At 42.3% G+C, this 21,538-nt stretch overlaps 2 protein-coding genes and 3 non-coding genes across 10 annotated transcripts; all 5 read left to right on the plus strand.

Annotated features, from left to right (window-relative positions):
- Positions 1–12: 12 nt before the first annotated feature.
- Positions 13–17,163, plus strand: ncapd2 (non-SMC condensin I complex, subunit D2). 5 transcript variants are annotated; one of them, XM_035641134.2, is made up of 32 exons: positions 13–147; positions 698–817; positions 923–998; positions 1,084–1,142; positions 1,237–1,412; positions 1,903–2,045; positions 2,340–2,467; positions 2,576–2,699; positions 2,808–2,955; positions 3,784–3,981; positions 4,064–4,198; positions 4,281–4,368; positions 4,974–5,181; positions 5,321–5,439; positions 6,727–6,915; positions 7,037–7,211; positions 7,571–7,655; positions 7,818–7,954; positions 8,972–9,104; positions 9,635–9,710; positions 9,798–10,013; positions 10,168–10,328; positions 11,159–11,270; positions 11,439–11,562; positions 11,886–12,041; positions 14,351–14,528; positions 14,614–14,708; positions 14,864–14,944; positions 15,517–15,700; positions 15,787–15,952; positions 16,043–16,168; positions 16,862–17,163. In XM_035641134.2, exons 2-32 carry the CDS (start codon positions 700–702, stop codon positions 16,942–16,944), a joined length of 4,197 nt encoding a protein of 1,398 aa, XP_035497027.2. In that variant the 5' UTR covers positions 13–147; positions 698–699; the 3' UTR covers positions 16,945–17,163. The 5 variants fall into 5 exon arrangements, with proteins under 5 accessions (XP_035497027.2, XP_035497043.2, XP_047186554.1 ...); XM_035641150.2 differs by having other exon boundaries at positions 16,043–16,164; positions 16,861–17,163; XM_047330598.1 differs by having other exon boundaries at positions 16,043–16,161; positions 16,861–17,163.
- On the plus strand, positions 1,475–1,799 carry LOC118317108. Its single transcript, XR_004795336.1, has one exon. It is a non-coding gene; the product is annotated as a small nucleolar RNA U85 (small nucleolar RNA).
- Positions 3,340–3,642, plus strand: LOC118317113. Its single transcript, XR_004795338.1, has one exon. It is a non-coding gene; the product is annotated as a small nucleolar RNA U85 (small nucleolar RNA).
- LOC118317119 lies at positions 4,426–4,729 on the plus strand. The gene has a single exon (XR_004795340.1). It is a non-coding gene; the product is annotated as a small nucleolar RNA U85 (small nucleolar RNA).
- Positions 17,164–18,604: 1,441 nt separating the features above from the next.
- Positions 18,605–20,645, plus strand: wu:fj39g12 (C-type natriuretic peptide-like). 2 transcript variants are annotated; one of them, XM_035643024.2, is made up of 3 exons: positions 18,605–18,834; positions 19,510–19,660; positions 19,871–20,645. In XM_035643024.2, exons 2-3 carry the CDS (start codon positions 19,562–19,564, stop codon positions 20,165–20,167), a joined length of 396 nt encoding a protein of 131 aa, XP_035498917.1. In that variant the 5' UTR covers positions 18,605–18,834; positions 19,510–19,561; the 3' UTR covers positions 20,168–20,645. The 2 variants fall into 2 exon arrangements, with proteins under 2 accessions (XP_035498917.1, XP_035498910.1); XM_035643017.2 differs by having other exon boundaries at positions 18,606–18,834; positions 19,506–19,660.
- The last annotated feature ends 893 nt before the right edge of the window (positions 20,646–21,538 follow it).

Here is a 21,538-nt window from a genome sequence, read left to right on the forward strand (position 1 = left end):
CGCGCTTATCTGACGTCAGAGCTCCGATGCTTTGGCGCGATGTCTGGACAAATTTGAATCAGACCGTTTGCAGACGGTGAAAAGAGCAGACTTCTCTCCTCCGCGCTCAGGTGGACGCTGTGGCTAGCGGGACTACAGGCGGTACAAGTGAGCATTATATTCCTAAGTTTGTAAAACAGATAACTTACTGTAGCCACACGTTTCCCGTAAAGAACAAGGTTAACTGCCGATAAGTTAGGCTACACAGTCTAGATAGCGTGAAGCTAGCTAGCGTGTTAACTTTACCAGTGATAGCTGTTAGCTTGGATTGCTAGCGTAATTCACAACAACAAAGAAGTGTGTTGGGCACGACCAATTCACATGTTCGTCACGGTTTCAGGGTAATTGCGTATTTATGACAAGTCTTAAGAATTGTTTAAATTAGTGTTCACAGAAAATGGATTTAAAAGTCTTATATCTTGTCTCTTGGCTGCCGTAGGCGGTTAAGTTACAGCTATGTGATTGCTGGCTGTTTTGTCGTCTGCTGCTTATTTGGGTCCAGGTTGCATTGATTGATTGAATTAATGCTTTAGGCCTCTGAATTTATCCTAAGTTTTAGGGGGGGGGGGGAACGCAACTAGGCCACAAAGCGCTGTTGGAAGCCAAAAACAATTTGTTGATACAGTTATCTGATGATTCTGTGTTTTTCCTGAGGCAGAGATGTCGTGGGACTTCTTTGTACCTGTGTGCACAGGCGACCTGGTGAAGACTGGCGGGATCAACCAGTACGTTGTTCAGGATGTGGTCCCCCCAAAACAGCTGCCGTCCAATCTCAGTAGTAAGTAGTGAACTAGATTCTCTTAAGTTTCGAAGTTTGGAGCTTCTCATAGCAAGACCCTTTGAGTTGATGTGACATGAGCTTTTTTTTGTCTCTTTCACGCAGGATTCAAGGCTGCATTGAGAAGCCAGGGGCCTTTGTGTATATTGGAACACTTTGACACAGGCTACAGCGTTCTCCAGTAAGTGTTGATCACATATAGCTTGTTCTAGTTATTTTTTTGTCAAGAACTGTATGAACACACAACTACGGTGTTTACTTTTTAGGCACTTCAACTCAGTGGAGCCGGGTGTAAAAGAGGATACTCTGGAATTGCTAGTACAAGGTGTGAGCTTTTCTGTGTGTATGTTTAAATGGACAGAAATACAACCTTGATGTTCTGGAGTGAAAATGTAGCTGTTGGTTTCTTTTCCTTTCAGTGGTTAGTGGCCTGGCTGCTTCCCTGCCTGCACTCCTCATCACCACCTCCCTCTCAGCTGGAGAACGCAAAGAGAAGCTTAATGCAGTAAAAATGAGCGTCTTCCTGCTCTGCAAGCTCACAGAGACCCTTGAGAGCTACTCCTGTAGGCAGAGTATTGTCACTGTGCCTGGGAAGGTATGGATAATAATGGCATTGCTAAGAAATATAAATAAATGACAGTAACAGCCATTTTAAATGCCCATTGATGAGATTGTGGCAAATTTTATGATCTAGTCAGACCAAGAGATTGTGGTATCTTGCCTGCTGTTAGGTGGGTAGTCTTGGTAGTGTGGTTGAGATGTATTGCACTGCTGTAAGGCCCCACCCACAGTCAATTTGTCAACTTCTAAAAAACTTTTGTCCCCCCCAAGAGCAATGGGGCGGGATACGTAGGAGATGTCAAACAATGTGTGGGTGTTTTTGTGTGTAAGTTGTATGAATGTATATGTATCAGCTGGCAAGAGCTATAGTCTCATGAGTTAGTTTGTCTGGTATGAACAAATATTTGGTAATCTGAGGGCATATATTGTATATTAATTTTAAATGTTGAATTTTGTTGTTTCTTTTTCAGTCTAGTATCTTTGACCTTAACCGATTAAATAATCATGCTTTGCCTCTTGCACAGGGTAAAAAAGGTAAAGCTGCAGGGGAGGGAATGCTGCAGTGGGACTCAGAGCGGGAGACAGTGTTGCAGGCCCTCGTCCAGCTCCTCCAGCTGGATATCCGTTCCCTCTGGAACCTTTCCTTGGTGGAGGAAGAGTTCACCAGGTACTCTGATGTCTGGGGAGCTCTGGGCAATATCAGGCTTTGCTTTCTGAATGCACTTAGTGTAATTTCCCACTTTCTCATCCAAATCACTTCCTAGCATTGATAAGACTGTAGCCTTAACTGGAGCAACTGGAACGTTGTCAAGACCCACTGTGAACTTGGAGACTGTACAGTTCTGCCAATTTTTCTGACGAGAACTAAGCCTTGTGAAGAATGTCTGACATTTTATCCAGGGTCCAAGCTTTACATTTTAGCATTTTCCTTAATTTGTTCTGTGCCTTTGTTCCCCATCAGCTGTGTGACCTGTTGCTGTTACAAACTACTTGAGAACCCAACCATCAGTCATGTCAAGAGCAAACCCACCAGAGATGGTATAATCCACCTTTTGGGTGTGCTGATCAAGAAGTACAACCACCTCCTGGGTTAGTCTCTTGCTAATATTCTCAACCTGTGAGCAAGATTGATAACTGAGCGATCATATCAATCTTATGTGTTTAATATTATTTTGTACTCTCTTTAAATATTGACAGGTGCAAGCGTAAAGGTGATCCAGTTGCTCCAACACTTCGAGCAGTTGTCATCTGTTTTTGCCCAGGCAGTGTCTGTGTGGAGCACAGAATATGGAGTCAGGGCTATCATAGGAGAAGTTGTAAGGTCAGAGCAAATAAGGAATAGCCTCTTCAAAAAAAATATTTACAAGGAATATGATTCTTTGGTTGCGAATAAAAGATCCTCACCTTTTTATTTTTTCCCTCCTTACAGGGAAATTGGTCAGAAGTCAAGTGAGGAGCTTGCCAGAGAGGGGTCGGGGGTCAAAGCCTTTGCTTCCTTTATCTCAGAACTCGGTGGCCTGGTGCCTGAACTAATGATCCCCAACATCAGTGTGCTCATCACACACCTGGAAGGAGAGGTACTGCATAACTGAAAGTATTCTTTCCTCTTGCCCATGCACAAGTTGTCACTCATGGCTGTAAATGTCGCCGTGACAAATCCACCATGCATCACTTCTGATCTAAACCAAAATGTTGTAAGTTACTGATAGAAGGAATTGGAAGATAAACTGTTCTAGTAACAGCTTACTAAAAGGCAACATGCATATACAGGTCATTTACAAAATAAACAAAACATTAAAAACATTTTAAAGTATACAAATGATGTCATAAAACTAATTATAAAAGGTAAGGTCTAACTAAAGTACAGGATTAAGTGAAGGCATTGGAAAAGAGAGAAGTGTTAACAACTTTTTTGGTCATATCCATGAAAAAAATTCTCCTTCATGTTCAGTTCATAAATTGCCCAGTGATGAGACCAAGGCGAATATGAGCTAACTGAATGAGCGCTGGGTTCTTCTTTGCCTTGACTGGCAGGTAATCTTGGCAGTGCAGAGGAGCATTCCTGCTCTGCTGTAAGGGCCTGCCTACAGTGATGTAGCTCGACCTAAATTACTCCTCAACAGTCGCAGAGGAGTAATAGCTTGGAAGATGCTGACAGTGTGTGTGTGTGTGTGTGTGTATACATGTGTGATAAGGCAAGAAGTTCACCCAGCTCTCTTTCTGTTCAGTCAGCCATGAGTTATTTCTTTGGTAATCTGAGGGCGGAGTCCTAACAAACTAATGTGTACATACTGTGTTTTGTTGTTTAATGCATCATTCCTCATTTAGGATTTCATAGTTGTATGTTACTGACACAAGAACATGCTTAGATTCAGTTTGATTCCCTATGTCCCCCTGTTTTCCAGAGCCACACTATGCGTGTTGCTGTGTGTGAAGTGCTGGGAGAGATCCTTGTCCGGGTCTTGTGTGGCGACAGCCTCAATGACTCCGGCAAAGCTGACCGTGACCGATTCTTTGACACACTGCAGGAACATCTGCATGACACGCACTCCCATGTCAGGGCACGCGTGTTGCACGTTTACACACGCATCGTCAACAGCAAGGTGTGTTCACTGACTCAAAGTATTTTTGTAAAAATATGGCATTAAAGTCCCGCCAGGTAAGACAAACTATCTCTCTGTTTAGGCACTGCCCTTGTGTAGGTACAGTGAGGTGATGGAGCTGGCTGTGGGGCGGCTGATGGACAAATCTATAAATGCAGTAAAGAGTGCTATCCAGCTGTTGGCAGCCTTCATTGCACACAACCCCTACAGCTGCAAGGTAACTTCAACTAACATTATTAAAAACCGGAGTACAAGAAATTTTCATCTTTCATAGTCTGACATGAATTTGTGTCTTTCAGTTGAGCAGCGCGGATCTGAAGAAACCGCTGGAGAAAGAAATGTCTAAATTCAGAGAGATGAAAGAGAAACTGGAAGGGAAAGCACCAGGTGCGCCATAACCCTGTGACAGGTTTTTTTTTTATCTTCATTTCAAATACACATTTTGCCCAGTGATGAGACCAAGGCGAATATGAGCTTACTGAATGAGAGCTGGGTTCTTCTTTGCCTTGACTGGCAGGTAATCTTGGCAGTGCAGAGGAGCATTCCTGCTCTGCTGTAAGGGCCTGCCTACAGTGATGTAGCTCGACCTAAATTATTCCTCAACAGTCAGTGGATTAATTCCTGGGATGATGCTGACAGTGTGTGTGTGTGTGTGTGCAGTGTGTGCATGTCTGAGAAGGCAAGAAGTTCACCCAGCTCTCTTTGCTATTCAGTCAGCCATGAGTAGCTTCTTTGGTAATCTGAGGCCAAAATAGACCAGGTCCCCTGAAACTCAAGACTCACATCTGCAACTTTCAATATATAATTGCATTTTTATGGATTACCAGGAGATTAACTACTCTAGCAGATCAATAATTTCAGAAGAAGCACAACCTTATGCATCTAATTAAAGGGAGAATACAGTGGCACATGGGGAAAATACAAAATAAAATCTTATCCTGGTCGGATTAGATATATATTTTTTTTTCACCTTTTCCTTTCCCTCCCGTCAGTGGCAGTGATTAAAGCATCTGAGCTGTGGGCCGCTATGGAGCCTGAGCTGCTTGTCACTGTCAGGACAGAGCTGGAACCCACAAGCGAAACGGAGAAGGAGCAGCAGGAAGACGAGGAAGACAGGGATGCAGAAGAAGAAAAAGGAGCAGAGGACGACAGGGCCACTGCAGTGATGGTGGCTCAGTACCTCCGCGTCAACAAATACAGGTAATGAAAATCACTCGTGTTTCGCTGGGTAAAAGTTGATTTGATTGTCACCACTCAAATTATTATTTTTTTTTCTCTGCCGTTGTCAATTATCAAACAATTTGATGTGCTAGATCTCTCTTGTGTTCCCCCTCCACAGGAATGCTGTGCGTCTTTGTATAAGAGCTTACGGCCGCTTCCCTGAGTCTGAGATGTTTGCCTCTCTGTCCACTCTTACCCCAGAGACTCTGATGGAAACGATGGCTCTGATTTTCAAAGGTAAAGCCTGCACTCAGTTCACTTTAGGCATTTCTGTCCAGAGATTCTCATCAAATGTGCTCTCCACTTTAAGTCTTAATGGAGGCAAGACCAAACACACTTAAGATACAATTCTTTTCACATTATCCCTGCGTGCCATTTCTATTCATTAGCCTATAATTCCCTTGACCAGAATGTATTTTGGGGCAGAACTCTTTGCTTCTCAAACCAGCCGTTTTATTCTGATGTATTTCATCACACAATGTGACAGTGGAGGAGTACGATGAATAACGTCCAGCAACAATATGCTGCAGTTGTACAACTGTCAGACCACCTCAGTCTGTGGCAAAAGTTGCTATCAATCCTTTAGAGAAATCAATAACTTGTTCAAATCAATTGATGAACATACTACCTAAAATCGTACATGTGAATTGCCTGTTCTGATCTGGGGTTTTCTTGCCTATTTTAAACGTTGACAGGCTTTTAAAGGCACATATCAGCAACACAACTTCAAAGGAAACAACATTCATCCTAAAATCCAATAAAGAATGCCACCTTTAGTTGAAGTCTGTCTCATAATTTTGTGAAGGGGTTTAATAATGAATTTCTGTCTAACGTGCATAACCTCAGTGATTATGCAATTGAAAATATAACCATACACTTTTTTTGTGTATGCTAATCACTGCACCATGAATTAAAAACTTGAAACCTGCTATTTTATTGTTAAAAATAATATTCAAGTCAGGATTGGTTGGTTGTCTTCGGATAAACTAAGTACATCGGGGGTGCCACAACATTTCCATACAACTGTACATAAAATAGCCCTGCGAGATTGGTATACAGCAAAAAAGACCAGCGTACAACATTTGATTGCTTATTACCCCAAATCTAAGGATTGGCGCCAATCCAGAAAAGTGGCTGATCCATTTTCAATTTTTTTTAGCACTTTCTTTAACATTGCATATTTTGACTTGAAAATAATGCATGAATCTTGATTGGTAAAAAAATACATATTTAGGGAACCAATATCTGAGTGTTTGCATTTTAGTGCAGCTTGATTGAATCTAAGGGGACTGTTGGTCCTTCAGGGATGGTGTGCGAACGAATGAATACCATTCTAGTTCCTTAATGTAAATGTACTGCCTTACTTACATTAAAAGCCTTAGAGTGAAGAGAGCAGCCTCAACATAATTTCTGTAATCAAGGAGCAATGGAAAGAGGATTTATTGGATGGATTCCTGTATTATTTCCTTCTCGACTGAAACTGAAAATACTTAACATTATCCGGCCGCAAATGTTTTTCCTCAGGCTCTGATGAGAACACGGCTGAGCTCAGCCAGAACTTGCCACCTACCCCACAGAAAGAGGGGGCAGACGGGGAGCTGAAGAAGCAGGAGATGTTGGTGCAGTACCTGAGAGATACAGAAACTTTCGCCTTACAAGTGGAGAGAGCAATCTCCGTTATCAACACCATGCTCTATTTGAAGACCACTTCAGGTAGCATGCAGTATTTCGCCACATTGAAAAACTTTATCAAACAAAAATACAGTAATTATACGCAGTAATTATTACAATACGCAGTAATGACATGATTTTTTTTTGTTGTTGGTGTTTTTAGTCGTCCAGGAGGCTGTGCAGTTCTGCGTGACAGTGTGTGAATTCAGTGTTGCCAACTCTGTCAGTGGAGTGAGGAAGATGTTGCCTCTCGTCTGGTCAACTGACACTGCCATTAAAGATGCTGTGGTTCAGGCCTACAGGCGCCTCTATCTGAACCCTCAGGGAGACACCATCAGGTCTGTACAACATACTTTTACAGAACGAAGAGTCCATACTTAAAACAAGTGCATGTCCTGTCCAGCTCCTAGTGTATTAATAAAAGACTTCAGATCATTTTAATGTGACTTGATTCCTGTCTCCTGTGAGGACTACAGAAACTTAAGTCTGTCTGGATTGCTGGTTAACATTAATAAGTAAAATAAAGCTCACGCAACATTCAGCGAATATAAAAGCTTTGTAAAAAAAAAAATACTTGATCAGCCTTTTTTGGTGCATTTTCCTAAAAACGTGAACATAACTGAGCCAAATCCAGTGGTGCATACCATATTGTTCTGCATTTCAAGAGATGTGTTTTTGCTGTCACGTCTTTTATTAGGATGAAAGCCCAGACTCTTGTGGACAGTCTCTCTGAGCTGATGGTGGATGCTTCACTGGGAACAATCCAATGTCTTGAGGAAATAGTGAGTTGCTGCCATCACCATCGTTTGCCTCATTTCTCTTTTATGATGGACAGCTGATGAAACACATTTGTGCAGAATTTGTAACGTATAACCATAAAATGAATACTGTAGTTTTATCCGAGGTCTGCGAGGAGTTTTAACCACTCAAACTTATCTCTGTAGGTGCAGGAGTTCTTTGGCACTGGCAGTAATCTCCAGTCCACTGTAGTGCAGGTCCTGTGGGAGAGGTTTACTGGAAAACGAGAGACTTCAGCCTTAAACAGGCGAGCTGCAGTGTTACTACTGGGCATGGCTGCAAGGTAAGACACAGACCACTTTCAGTATGTTCCTAGGAAATTACTGTCTTATTCAAATGAATAAGAAAGGGATTCATGAAAGTCACTAAATATAAGGGTTTCACATTTTCTTGCCTTTGACTGGCTCGTTATTTTCATAGTGTGCTAGTGTGCTCCAAAGGGGCAGCCCAGTGTGTCACAGCCCGTCCCACTCTGTTTTCTATAACACATAAGTGGTCACAGTGAGTGTACAATTGTTGTGCTTAAGCAGGGGAAATGTAAAATTCAGTCATGTGAGGAACCTTCTAACTACTGATTTACTCATGCACTGTACTTGAGAAACATGATTTGTTTCTAGAATACTACTCAGTCCCGTCACTCCTTGTGTGTTCATGTTCTTATTCCATCCACATTATGATCTGATCTCTTTTGCACACACTTCACACTGCAGGTGGGGATGTCGAACAAAACATTAATTTATTGGTTGGCCGTGGGGAAAAAATCTATGGCTCTGTGTTAAAGTTGAGTTGACTGAATAAATGCACTTTCTCTTGGATTCTGGTCCTGCCTCCGCTACTTGACATTCAGCAAATCCTCTCATTTGTCAGAATAAAAACCCGGCTTCAGCTCCTCTTCATTGTAATCGAAGTCACGACCACAACTACGCTCCTTGCCAGTGCATTTCACTGAATATATGTATTTTGTTTTTAGTATTCCCCCTCAATCTACCTCAAAGAATGCCACTGCTTTAGGGAAGAGCGAGCAAGTGAGAGTAAAGAGAGACTATCTGCAGTCCACCCACGCTGCTGCCTCTCTTCATCCAGCCAGCAGCATTCATAACCTATTAAATCTCATGCGCTTCTCCTAACCCGTCCTCCTACTCGCATTATCTCGTCAGCAGCCTAACACTGGCAAAGCCCTCACACAGTAGTCAGGGTAATATAGGGCAGAGATGTTATTACCTTACTTTGCATGATCATTTGGGAATAAAATAAACTGTCTCTTTTTTAAAAATGTCTATTTGTTATGTGAATGTACCAGGGCAGAGAGGGAGGTGGTTCTCAGCAATCTGGACACACTTTGTTCCGTGGCTCTCGGAGAAAAAGTGACTGAAGACTTCCTTCTGGCCAGAGACACAGTTATAACCATCTGCAGCATCACTGATCATGTCAGGGTAAGAAAATATAAACCATAATGAAAGGGCCTAGTTGACTTAAGGATTTGGGTTTACAGTGTCAAAAGGTTCAAAATCTTATAAAAATTGTTTTAAATGTAATATTCCGCCTGGAATCCTGGAGACACTGAGCCTCCTATAATGACTCAGAAACATACTTTAAAAAGCAGCTATGTACTTTATTTAAAATTTATATAGAGGGAATTGCTTAATAATTTTTGAAATGATGGCATGTGTCATGAGCCGGCTACAGCAAAGTTTGGTTTGATTCTAATACTGTATATCATCCATGCCTCTGATTTGTGTACTTTTCACACAGAAATATACAGATATATCTATATGTTTGTTTTGACCATTTCTTTGCAGAAAAGGAGTCTGTTACAAAAGGAATGTGTTCATCCATATTCCATATAATAAGACATGAAATATGTCCCTTTTTAAATAAGAAACAAGGCTTTTTGGTAATCTCAGAAGCGGAGAAGAGAAACAGAGGAGAATAACTCGATGTTTATATCATTCATTTCCACCAGCTATCAAAAGGTGCTCCGTTCAGACTGCCCCAGGACCATCAGCTCTTCACCTGCCTCACACAGGCCCTCGCTGAAGGTAAATCCTGATAAATACTCTGTTTTTCTCTCTTTGCTTTTACCACTCACCTTTTCTTACAATGACATCTGTTTGTACTTCCCACAGGTGTGGTGATGGAAAACCCTTACTGGCAGAGCTTCATGGAACAGGCCGTCCGTGTCATCTACTTCCTGGCTGAATCTCCTGACCAGCTGTGCTCCCGGCTGCTCCAGCGCAGTGCTCGCCTCTTACTCGATCAGATCGTAGAAGGCGGGGAGGTCAACAGAGATCCTGGCCAAAGTCAAGATGGATCTCAAGAGTCCAATGAGCAAGATGAACAAGGTGAGTCCCATCGTGTCTCTTTCTAAAGGAGACATTTTTAGTTTCAAGTGTAATGACATTATCTGTTGTCTACATTGACACACTGTGTACAGTGCCTCTAGCTTTGTCAATATACACCTAATCACCTGTGTGCACTTGTCTTTGTGTCTGGCAGTGAACTGTGTGTGTCTGGCCCAGCTGTTGTCTCTGTGTGGCTGCGTGGCCTTCTGGCAGATTTCTCACCTGGAGCGCAGTGTGAGTGCTGAGCTCCGGAGGAGGAGAGGAGTTACCGAGGAGAGGGAGGAGAAGTTAAAGGGCCCATCCAGCAAAGCTAAGGTAAGGAGGAGCAGAGACTTGTGCACAGCTTCTGTACAGACTGTACGCAGGGATTTAAGTTCTCCTTTGCTTTGAAAAATTCATGCAAATAAGGGGTAAAAGAAAAGGAGGAGGGGTGTGGCACCATTAGCCTGGTGGCTGTATGTGTCTTTCTCAGCCTCCTCTGACTCTTCTCAATGAGAACTTGTGATAAGCCATTGGGCACCCATCTGTATATACAGTAGTTGGCGCTATACACAGGGCCCTGCCAAAAGGAATGATAATGGTGTAAAATGGTTTACATGACTCAAGAATATTTATTTCGGGCCCCAGGGAGGTGAGGACAAAACAACAAATCCAACAATTGGTAATGAAAACCTTTTGTCACAGTACTAGAGCTTAATCAGATGTGTTGTTGTTTTTTTAAATTTGGCAAAAGCTTCCTGGTCTTGATGTCAGTTGCCTGTTAAAAGTAGCAGATACTTTTATAAATGAACTTCCCTCTGTTCGTCTCAGCAGGATGACTTGATGAGATTTATTTTAGTGACACTGTCAGATGAGTGATGGCTCATTGTTCAACCCATCAGGGGACAGGAAGATAATTGTCTCCTCCATTAGTTTAAATCATTTATATTACATTTTCTCATAGATAACCAAGCTGAGTGACATAAAACAAAATTCAGAGTTTTAAGTCAAACTTAAAATGTCACCAGCTTTCAGTGATATCCAACACTACTGCCTTGAGTGATTTAAGAATGTATTTCCGAAATGAGTGGCGACTCCCGCTACCTCCGTCAAACTGAAAAGTAAAGTGGCTGGTTTTTTATAAAGCTTTGATTGTTTTCCAACAGCAAACAGCCAATGAGAGTGCCATGGAGGAGGAGCTTGGGCTGGTTGGCGCTTCCGCTGAAGATACAGAGGCTGAACTCATCAGAAAGATCTGCGAGACTGAATTAATGGCTGGTAAAAAAAAATGTCTTGTCTTTAGTTTTACTGCCCCACCTTAAACTGTATTTTAAGCCCAGCCTTCACCATCCAATACACAGTTCTTCATAGATTCATCTTGAACTGTATTTCCATATATTACCTACTAAACATCTTCTCCCCACGCTCCTCTCTCTCTCCGTCTAGAGGAGAACCTGCTGTGTGCATTCCTTCCCCTGCTGGTGAAAGTCTGCAGCTCCCCGGGACGCTATTCCCACCCACAGCTCACCACTGCTGCCTGTCTGGCTCTCTCTCAGTACATGATGATAAGGTAAACACACTGCCTGTATGGTTGATTAATCTGTTTATCAGTTGACACAATCAATAATCAAGACAATATTCCACAACGATGTTAGTCCATAAAGTAAAGTGCCAAAAGAGTCGCTGGTTCACACCATTTGAATGCGTCTGCTTGGGCTGTGTAAATCTGTTGTTTCCTGACATTTTATGGACCAAAACAAAAAACAAACTAACTTGCAGATGAATGAAAATATTTTTTTGTTGTGTTGTTTTTGTCTTACAAATGACTTTGAGTGGACTGTGCTGAATGGTTTGTTGATAACCTTTAATGCTGTGATGTCTTTATGCCTCCAGCCCATCGGTGTGTGAAGAGAACGTCCGTCTCATGTTCACGGTGCTGGAGCGCTCTTCTCTTCCTGTTGTCAGGGCCAATGCCGTAATAGCCCTCGGAGACCTCACTGTACGATTCCCAAACATTTTGGAGCCTTGGACACAGAATCTCTATGCCAGGTAATGTAATGACACAATTTATTTGATCAGCCTGATGATGTCAAATAAATGTGTTACCGTACTCATTATCCACTCTCACAAATGGATTTTCTTTCAATTAGAGGCGCATTCAGATGATATCCGTAGATTTGTTTTATTTCTTCCTCCCAAGATTATAAAGAACAACCTATGCCTGCTGGAGGAGCCGAGTGGGTGTACTGTAAATTACCGTTTACTCTCCGCCAACATCCCTCTTATGCTCGTACACTCGAGCCGTCATCATCTAGATCCCACCACCACGTCTCGGCGTTGCTCCTTTCAGCCACTGAAGTGTTGCTGCTGTCAAAATGCTCCACTGAGCCACATGATGGGAAAAGTTTACTCTTTCCATTACGACTTTTTAATGTAGTGGGAACAAATTTTGAAACGATCTATGATGGCACAACTCTGATATCTGCCTTGTACCCTGACCTCTGCGGTTTCCATGGGAACTGGCCAGCACTTCATGGCCTGTAGAGACACCCCTCCACCCCATTTCTCTTGAACTGGGGTGGAGCCTTAGACTGTCAGTGACAAGGGCACTTTACGACAACGAACAACTTAATGTCTAGTGTGTTGCTAGAACCAATGACTAGTATGTTGTAATTATATAGTACGGTTGAATGAGCAGAAGGGAATAATTTCGGGGGAAGTCCAAAGGGTTTACACTTGTAGGTACAATTAAAATTTAATAACGTTCAATAGTTTCTATCTGTTTCTCCTGCACAAAGTTACACCGGTTCCCTACAGCCAACCCAGCAGCTAAAGTTTCTCTGTTTGAGGAAGTGCAGTTTTAATTGTAGTGATTGATAATGTTCTCATTTAGGTGTTTCCAACGTGTAAAACATTCTGTTCTTATTATAATGCGTCACCGGCCTCGCAGTGTTTTCTACCTGATAAGCATTTCATAATGTCTCCTAATTGTCCCCTACACACAAACACCTCCACTGTTCTCCAGGCTGCAGTCCTGGAGTCTCCTGATAAGCGTATTAAGAATTAATTACCCCATTCCTCACTGTTGTAAGCCGCTGCATTGCTATGTGGAAGTGCCATGTACAAGTGTCTGATCCTCTGCCAGGAGTCCTGCTCTCTGGCACAAATGAGAAATGGTTAATGAGTTTCTTTTGTTCGGTGGTTTTGGATGAGGGTGAATCTAAATGGGTCTCAGGATACGATCAGATTGCCCTGCCACAGCCCGTCCAACCCCATTGTACTCAACCAAGGCTGTTGCCGTTGTTTGGTTCCAGTGTCGTTCTGGCTAATTCCAGGTCTTACAGAAAACTTAATTGACCAGGATAGGAAAATGGCAAATGCATGGGTGGCAAGGTGCTTACCTCCTCTTACATTTACATGCTAACAGTGTTCGAGGAATGGCAGTGTAGGCCTGTCAGTCAAGTACATTTTATACAGATACTCTGGCTCCTCAGAGGTTGAATCCTTTAGACGTTACCTCTGGCACCACCTGCAGGTCAAAGATTTTATTAAACAAGTGACACATCTCAACATCCACTGGATGGATCAGCACGTTGACTTTCTTTTTCCTCTGACTTTTATCTAGCGCCACCATAAGGTTCACACTTGTGATTTTTAGGTAAATGTAAAAAAGTATTGAATGGATTGTCCTGAAGTGTATGTTCATGTTCCCCTCAGGATGAAATGTAATTTTCATTATAACTACTGCCAACTTAGTTTCAAAATCCTATTATTATCATTCTCTATAACAGAAAATATTCATAATGACATTTGACTTATATAACTACATTGTTTTAGTGGGGGAGAAATCATTTGTCATAATGAAGTTAGGGTTCGGGGATCAGTTAATCTGGTTTGAGCACAATGTTGATTGACAGTGACCAGGCAACATATACACAGGACTCTACAACAATCTTCATATTTGAAATGTGATTGGTGACATCAACATTTTGACAAACTCTGCCTCATCCATTTCAAATCAGTAAAAAAAAATACTGGACCAAAAGACAAATAACAAAACTATTTAAATTCAGATACAACATAACCTTTTTTTGTGTGTGAGACTCCCATCACTCACACTAAGACTGTTGTGGGTTTTCTTTTTGTTCCCATTTTAATCTAAGATTTCAGTTTATGTTCAAGTACTTGTGATATTCTTATTAGCTCCATCTAATCGTTATGTAGCGTTTATTAGCAAATGGTACTATGGTGGCGAGCTAATTTGAAATGATAAGATGGCTGTAGTGTTGGGCTCAGTCTCGGTGCCAAAGAGACGGATGGTGAACTTGACGGTAATTTGGTGACCTTTTCTTTTCTAGACTCAGTGATGAGGTTCCCTCAGTGAGGCAGACGGCTGTGACAGTTCTTACTCAGCTGGTGCTTAAGGATGTGCTCAAGGTCAAAGGTCAAGTCAGCGAGGTGGCTGTGCTACTAATAGACCCCAAGCCGCACATTACCAGCCTCGCCCTGAACTTCTTCAATGAGTTGGCCACCAAGGTACACACACTAACACACACCTAGCCTCACTGTAGCCTGAATAATTGGGCAGGTTTTTAAGGCTGTCATTGTTGTTCCCCATCAGGACAACGCGATCTACAACCTGCTCCCAGACATCATCAGTCGCCTGTCTGATCCAGAGAGGGGCATGAGCGCAGAGGACTTCAACACCATCATGAAGTGAGTTGCACAGCTTCACAGTATGCGTCTTTCCCCATTTGCTGCCTTTTTCCATCCTCTGCAGGCTCCTGGGAAAATTGCGTTTCAGGGGAAAGTTGACGTCTTTGCTTTTCTGAGAGCTTTGTGTTTAGATGCTGTCTTGTTTGTGTTTTCAGACAGCTGTTCTCCTACATCACCAAGGAAAGGCAGACGGAGTCTCTAGTGGAGAAACTGTGTCAACGCTTTAGGACTGCCAAGTGAGTGCATCTCCTCCTCCTACTTCCCATCTTCACACCTCTGACCTGTATCTTTTGTTTCTTCTCTCTCCCACTGTTTCCCAGCTCACTTCTATCTAGTCCATCTAGTAGTATATCATTTGTGTAAAATGCAGGGGTGGACTTGTGGGTAATTACTGGGTGAAGAGAGATCCACAATTACATTGAGTTTACAGTTCAGTTCACCTGTCACCTCCAGTCTGATACCTTCTCTTTCACTCATTGTGTCATGGAAACTGTCTTCACATACAGCTGAGGAGTGTAGACCAACAATTGGCCCTGCTAGGCTTCAGTCTGCCTCTGACTCATACTCCATCCGTACCCGAGAGCTCACAGGAAGGGCATTTTATATTAAAGAACAGCAAAGTGAATTTAGATATAGGAGGTTCCCGGAAAATGAGATTTGGTCCAAATGCCAGGGCGAAGCCAGACTCATGAGTAATGAGCTAATGAGTTTTTTTTGTTGAGGATCTCTAATTTCTATGCACTTCACATAGTTTCAAATCCAGTTTAGTCCCTAATTCCGATGACTCCCATTCCACTTCTCTCCTCAGGACGGAGCGTCAGTGGTGCGACTTGGCCATGTCTCTGTCTCTGCTGTCGATGTGCGAGCGTGGGTTTAAGAGGCTGCAGGAGTGCTGGGAGTGTTACAGTGACAAGTTGACTGAACCTGGAGTTTACCAGCCTCTACTCTCCATCACCGCCAAGCTCCGTCGTGGGGCCAAACCTCAGTTTAAGGTACAATATACTCCCGTTAAAATATGTTTTTAATGTAGCCTTTTCATTTTTCCTTAGTGTTTACTGATGGTGACTTTGTTTGCCAGGCCCAGGTAGATGAGTTTGAAAAGCGGCTGACGGCGGTTCACACACGGGGGCTGGAGAACGTAGAAAGCCCTGAGATGGAAGAGGAAAACCAGGGAGATGGGTCCTCTGAGAAGACGGTCATGCGTACACCTTTGCCCGCCAGAGGTCGTTCGAGGACCAAGAGAGGTCGGTGCTCACTGGCTCTGACTTTCAAAAGGTCCTGATGGTTGCAAATTTGATTATGACAAATCAAACATTTGTCTCTCACTGACACAGGCCAAACAAAGCCTTCAACCTCCAGCCACGGTGATGACAGCTTTGTGACGCCTCGGAAATCGTGCAAGTCCAAGAAACCTGTTATCACCTTCAGCAGTGATGAGGAGGAGGAGGAGGAGGAGGAGGGTGAGTGCACTTAATTCATTTACCATAATGCGTGGAATAGAATTTAACATGGTTTTCTCTCAGCTGAGAGAGAGGTTTAAAAAATGAAAACAAAAATCAATTATTTTCATCATTGATTCATGATACAATTTTCTTGATGTCATTGTTAGGTTTGTTAATTAAATTGTCAGAAAATGGTGAAAAATGTCCATCACAGTTTTCTATAGCACAAAGTGTCTTCACAGCTCTGTTCAGTTTACTATCATGAAAAGCAACATACCTTCATATTTTAGAAGCTGTAGCTTAAGGAAGTTTGACAGATAAAAGATCAGTTAGGAATTTTCTTTAAATTATGTTATATGTAGAATTGAATTCGTCATTTTTGACAAGGCAAATCAGTAAAACACTTTTGATCAATTCTGCAAAACTCAGTGATTGGACCACTGGGTCGAGTCAAACCTCCCAAAGATTTAGGACTGATGTACCTCAGTTGCCTTAAGTCACCTGTGCGTTGCAACAACGCTAACCCGAAGATATATCTGTTTAAACTGATAAAAAACTAAATCCATATCACTGTTCTTTGACTATGCTCTTGGATTTCATTACAATTCATTGCAATAGTTCAGTGTCGAATTAAAAAAATAAAATAAAAAAAAGCTCAGTGGCCTTTTCGCTTGTTTCCATCATAAATTGAATCTATTTTTCTTTCATCAGATGCTGTAATGGCGGATAGTGAGACGCCTAAAGTGACGACGCCCATCGCCCGTACATCCAGACGAGCTCGCCTCAGAAACTGATGTTCTTTTTCCTTGTATTTATCTTTATTTCTGTCTTTTAATTCTTTTATGTGAAATGAAGCTTTGCATTTTTATGTTTTTACTTTTTTTAAATATTTTTAATTTCTTGTATATTTTTAAAGATACTTTTACTTAACACCATACTCATGTAAACTGATGTATCTAATCACGTAGACTCGAGACGACTTTTAATAAACCTGGTTTCTGGTTTTGATAAGACCTCCTCGTCTGTCTCAGTGTGAGCTGTCACTCTCTCGCTCTCCCAGAATCTGACACCAGCCCGTGTGAAGAGTTGGGTGTAAGCTTCTGGGTCATGTCAAGTAAATTTATACCATCTTTACACACAGCTTTGAATGTCTGTTTGTATTATGTGTTTGGACAGCAGTGTTTCATTGGCTGTCACAGCTTGCCCAGACAGTCTTACTTCCCCACATGGCTCACCACTGTTGTCCTGAATTTCCTTTTTTTTTCTTTACATGTTCTGTCATATCAGATTTTTATCAGAAGAGGTGGGAGGGCGTACTTTGCCTTAATTGCAATCATGTTGTTGTTTTTTCTCGCCCTCTTGTTCTGTCTGACACATTTGCTGTTGCATAGTTGGCCGCCTCTGTTCTCGTGTAATCAATCTCTTTTGTAGGTCTCCCCCGTCTCTCTGGCTGCTCCGTTTTCTCCCTCCCTCTCTTCTTCCTACTCTCCACTGCCTACTTCTCCTCCTACAGCGCTCCTCTCTTCACTAACCTCACACGCACGGCAGTTTAACCCCCTCCTCCCTCCGCTCCCCTCGTCGCTAATCTCTCTCCTCGCCCACTCCCTCACCCACACGTTGTCCTCTCCGAAAAGATGAGAGGGGTGCCTTTCTGTATGTGATTGATATGTTATGTAAAAACACTTTTCCAGCAGCGGGCTATCAATATGGTTGCACTAGCAGTTGGGTTTAAATGTATCCAGTGGGCGCCAAGTGAACAAACGAGGAGATTTGGGCTGTTTCTAACTTTTAGTGCTTTCAAAGATGAATTCTGCTTCCTGGGAATGAAAACGTTGATGCCTGAATTAGGAAAGAAATCATCAATGATGTAATTGACGGCTGGAAATGAATCCCTGGCCAGTGTCTGATGCACGTGTAATTGCAGGGGTTTATTTACTTGAAAAAATTAGAGGCTGCTGAACTTTGAGGTCTGTGTGTTGGATAGCGCAGCTACTGCTTGTATTGTAATTTGGTGGCAGGGGGTACAGGGAGCAGATGGCACTGACAGACTGTAAGTAACCCAACAGAGATGGGAGGTCAGTGCATGCTGGGAAAGACTGCAGAGACAAAGGGGAGAGAAGGCAGGCCAACATGCACAAGGAGCATTATTGCCACATGGCAAATGTATCATTTAGATTAAGTCGTGACATAAAACACGTGAATCGAGCCAGGTCACTTCATAACTCACTGGTCTCACTGACAAAGCGCTGGTTGGCTGCTGGCCTCTGACCTTGATTTGTGCAGTGGCATCGGTATGGTGCACAATGTACACAGTCACCTTGGCAATGACAATCACGCTCCAAGGCAATGACATCACTCCAAAGAAAGAAAGATGTGGAGGAAGAAAGGGGATGGTGTGGGTGGTTGGGGGGGGGGGGCGGTCATTTCTTGCTCTACAAAACCCCTGCAGCATCCCAGTTGATGGCTCAACATCCAGAATCCTGCCAAGAGGACAGACGACAGGGGGAAGAAAATCCTTTCAGTTCCATCACAGAGCGAAGAGTGGGAGGAGTCAGGCGAGTGAGATAGTGATGCTCCAGGCAGGTGCCAACAAGTGAGAGGTAGCCCAGAGACTGAGACCGAGGGAGATGGAGAAGAGTCTGTGAGAGCACAAGACACTCAGAAGCTCTGAGAAAAGACAACAGGTGAGCACTCAAGATTTACTTTTTTTAATATTTGTTTTAAAACCAAAGTTATTCGCTCTGGATCCTTTATAACAATAATTATTTTCCAAAGAATTATGAGTGAGGTTCAATTTACACTGGTTATAGCTACGTAGTTTCTATAACCAAACATTTTATTTTCCACAAATCGTACTGGATCAAACTAGCCAGCAACCTTGTGTCTGGTTATAATATATACAGTACATGATATGTCTCATTAAGCTGTTATTATTAGTATAAAAATTATTTAATCCTCTGCAAGGGATCTCAGCTATTTTTTATTTTTTGAAACACTAACCTTATAAATTAAGAACAATTTACTATTCTAATAATTTATCTTGCTGGGGAGGCTGCAATTTATTCTCCGGCTCGTTCTATATAAACTACTTATGAGGAATTGCTTCTGTATGAAGTTTAGTTTATCTGTATAGTAAATGAACAAATGTTAGATTAACAAATATAAAAATTAAGTACGTAAGATAAACTCATTGGGGATCTGATAAACCGGTTCGATACAGTACTATAATTTATATAAAAAAAAAATATTTTGACATAGTTTATACAAAAAGTATTTGTGTATATTGAATATTTTTCTTTTTTTTTTGCATAAGTAATTTAAATTTTTCCATATAATTGAATGTGTTTTCGGGCAGCCAGTGCGTTTCCTGTTTTCCTGCACCAGTCGTTCCTACTCCTCATCTCTGCTGCCATGCTGTGTCCTGTGCTGCTTTGTGCCACTCTGCTCCTCCTGACACCCCTGGAGATCACGGAGGCTCGCTCGCTGCGTCCTTCTCCTGATGCCACGCAGGTACACTGGGAGGAAGGGTGGGGGGGGGGGGAGATATAGAAAAGAAAGAAAAAGAGAGAATCAGGAGGATTGGGAGTGGATTGGTAGCGGATACAAGAGAATAGTCCCGAAGGAAGGGAGAGTAATGAAATGTATCACTGATTGAATTATTCTACCTCCTACACTCCCTGACAATTACATTTTATCTTCTCTTTTCTTTCCACTCCGCAGTTTATGGAGCAGTTTCTGGAACGCTACAATGACCTTTTGACCCTGGACGACCTAGAGAATCTGTTGAACAGCCAACCAGAGGAGCAGTCCACCTTCTCCTCGGGGGTCAAGGCGGCCGAGTACCCCAAATGGGCTGATGTACAAACGCAGCCCGAGACCCCCTGGGTGCGCCTGCTGAAAGGCGCCCTGGCCAATCAGAAGCGTGCAGAGCCGGAGAGGTCACGGCGGGGGTGGAACCGGGGATGCTTTGGGCTGAAACTGGATCGGATCGGGTCCATGAGCGGACTGGGCTGTTAGTGGAGAGAGGAAAGAAATAAAGACTGACGACATCCTTCTTAGATTGTGGGGAAGAACACCTGCGAAGGCGTTCACCTGAAGGGAAGGATGTTCACATGCCTGTAGACGACATGTAGTGAGGTATAAACTTCATCCAGCGTAGATCAAATGCTTCACACTCTTGTGGCTGTTTAACAGAGCAGCTGTAGCCTATTACATGTTTGTGTTAAAACTGATTATTAGATCATGCGAACTGCAGTGTGTTTCCATCAAATGGTCATCTTTGATTGTCAGGCTTGTTTTAGGTAAATTGGCACTTTGTGTATTTCTCGCGCGTACAGTTAATGTAAAGGTGTTTCGATGTTTTATGGCCAGAGGACTGTGTTCAAATCAGATGTAGTGGACATCAATGTCCCAAAAGTGTTGGCACCTGTAATTCCTGCTGATCGGTTTCTATGTTTACTTATGATTTGCATGAATAAATCAATATGTCATTTGCCGTGCCGTTTCCTTTTTCTTTTTTTTTTGCTCACAGATATTTAAATGATCATGTGATCCATCATTCACTGCAATCCCCAAAACCTCCATCCCAGTTTGTTCATTCGCTATTGATATGCGTCATCTCAATTTGTCCTTCAAAGCAGAGCTTTAAATTCTCCTGACAGATACTGCCTTTTAACTCTGTCTTTTATTATTAAATCTTCCGGTGACTGTTCGAGAAGGTTACATTTCTTCCCCAGTCTTCCTGGACTATTTGCGGCCAATTCAAAATAACAGCTGTATGTATTAAATCTTGGCATTGGAGCCAAGATCCCAGGGCAAAGTATCTCACGGAAGTGGAAATAAATATTCTGGCATCTTAATCAGATAATGATTATTATCAGATAATGCTCTATATTTATAGAATATGTATATATTAATATGATGCAACTGTATATTTAATGGTCGCACTGACAGTGCTTGTACCAGCAATGTGCCCAGTTTGAGAACAAGATATGATCAGCTTTTTTCAGAATTCATGTGGGGGGGGAAAGAACTGGGACACTCTGAATAAATGTTCTATCGTAAAGATTCAATTCAATTTATCAAGCAAAAAAATGTCAGACATTCATTGATTAACACTCCAATTTAAAGACTTCCTGCTTGTACAGTTTTACAACATTGTAACTTGAATATTCTTTAGATTTGGGGTTATTAACTCTTCAGATGCAGTTCCACAACACTAGATGGCAGTCTGGGTCTATTTTTTGTTTATCTGTTATCATGAAAACTGCCCTCTGGACTTTGTTCTGTACAGCAACACAGGATACATGTTGTTTAAATGTGGCTGACGTCCATTTTTACTTTCTCACATGACTGTGCACAGATCACTAAACTGAAATTCAGACATGT

This window comes from Scophthalmus maximus, chromosome 1 (assembly GCF_022379125.1).
Source record: "Scophthalmus maximus strain ysfricsl-2021 chromosome 1, ASM2237912v1, whole genome shotgun sequence".
In the NCBI taxonomy this organism is placed as follows: Eukaryota; Metazoa; Chordata; class Actinopteri; order Pleuronectiformes; family Scophthalmidae; genus Scophthalmus; species Scophthalmus maximus.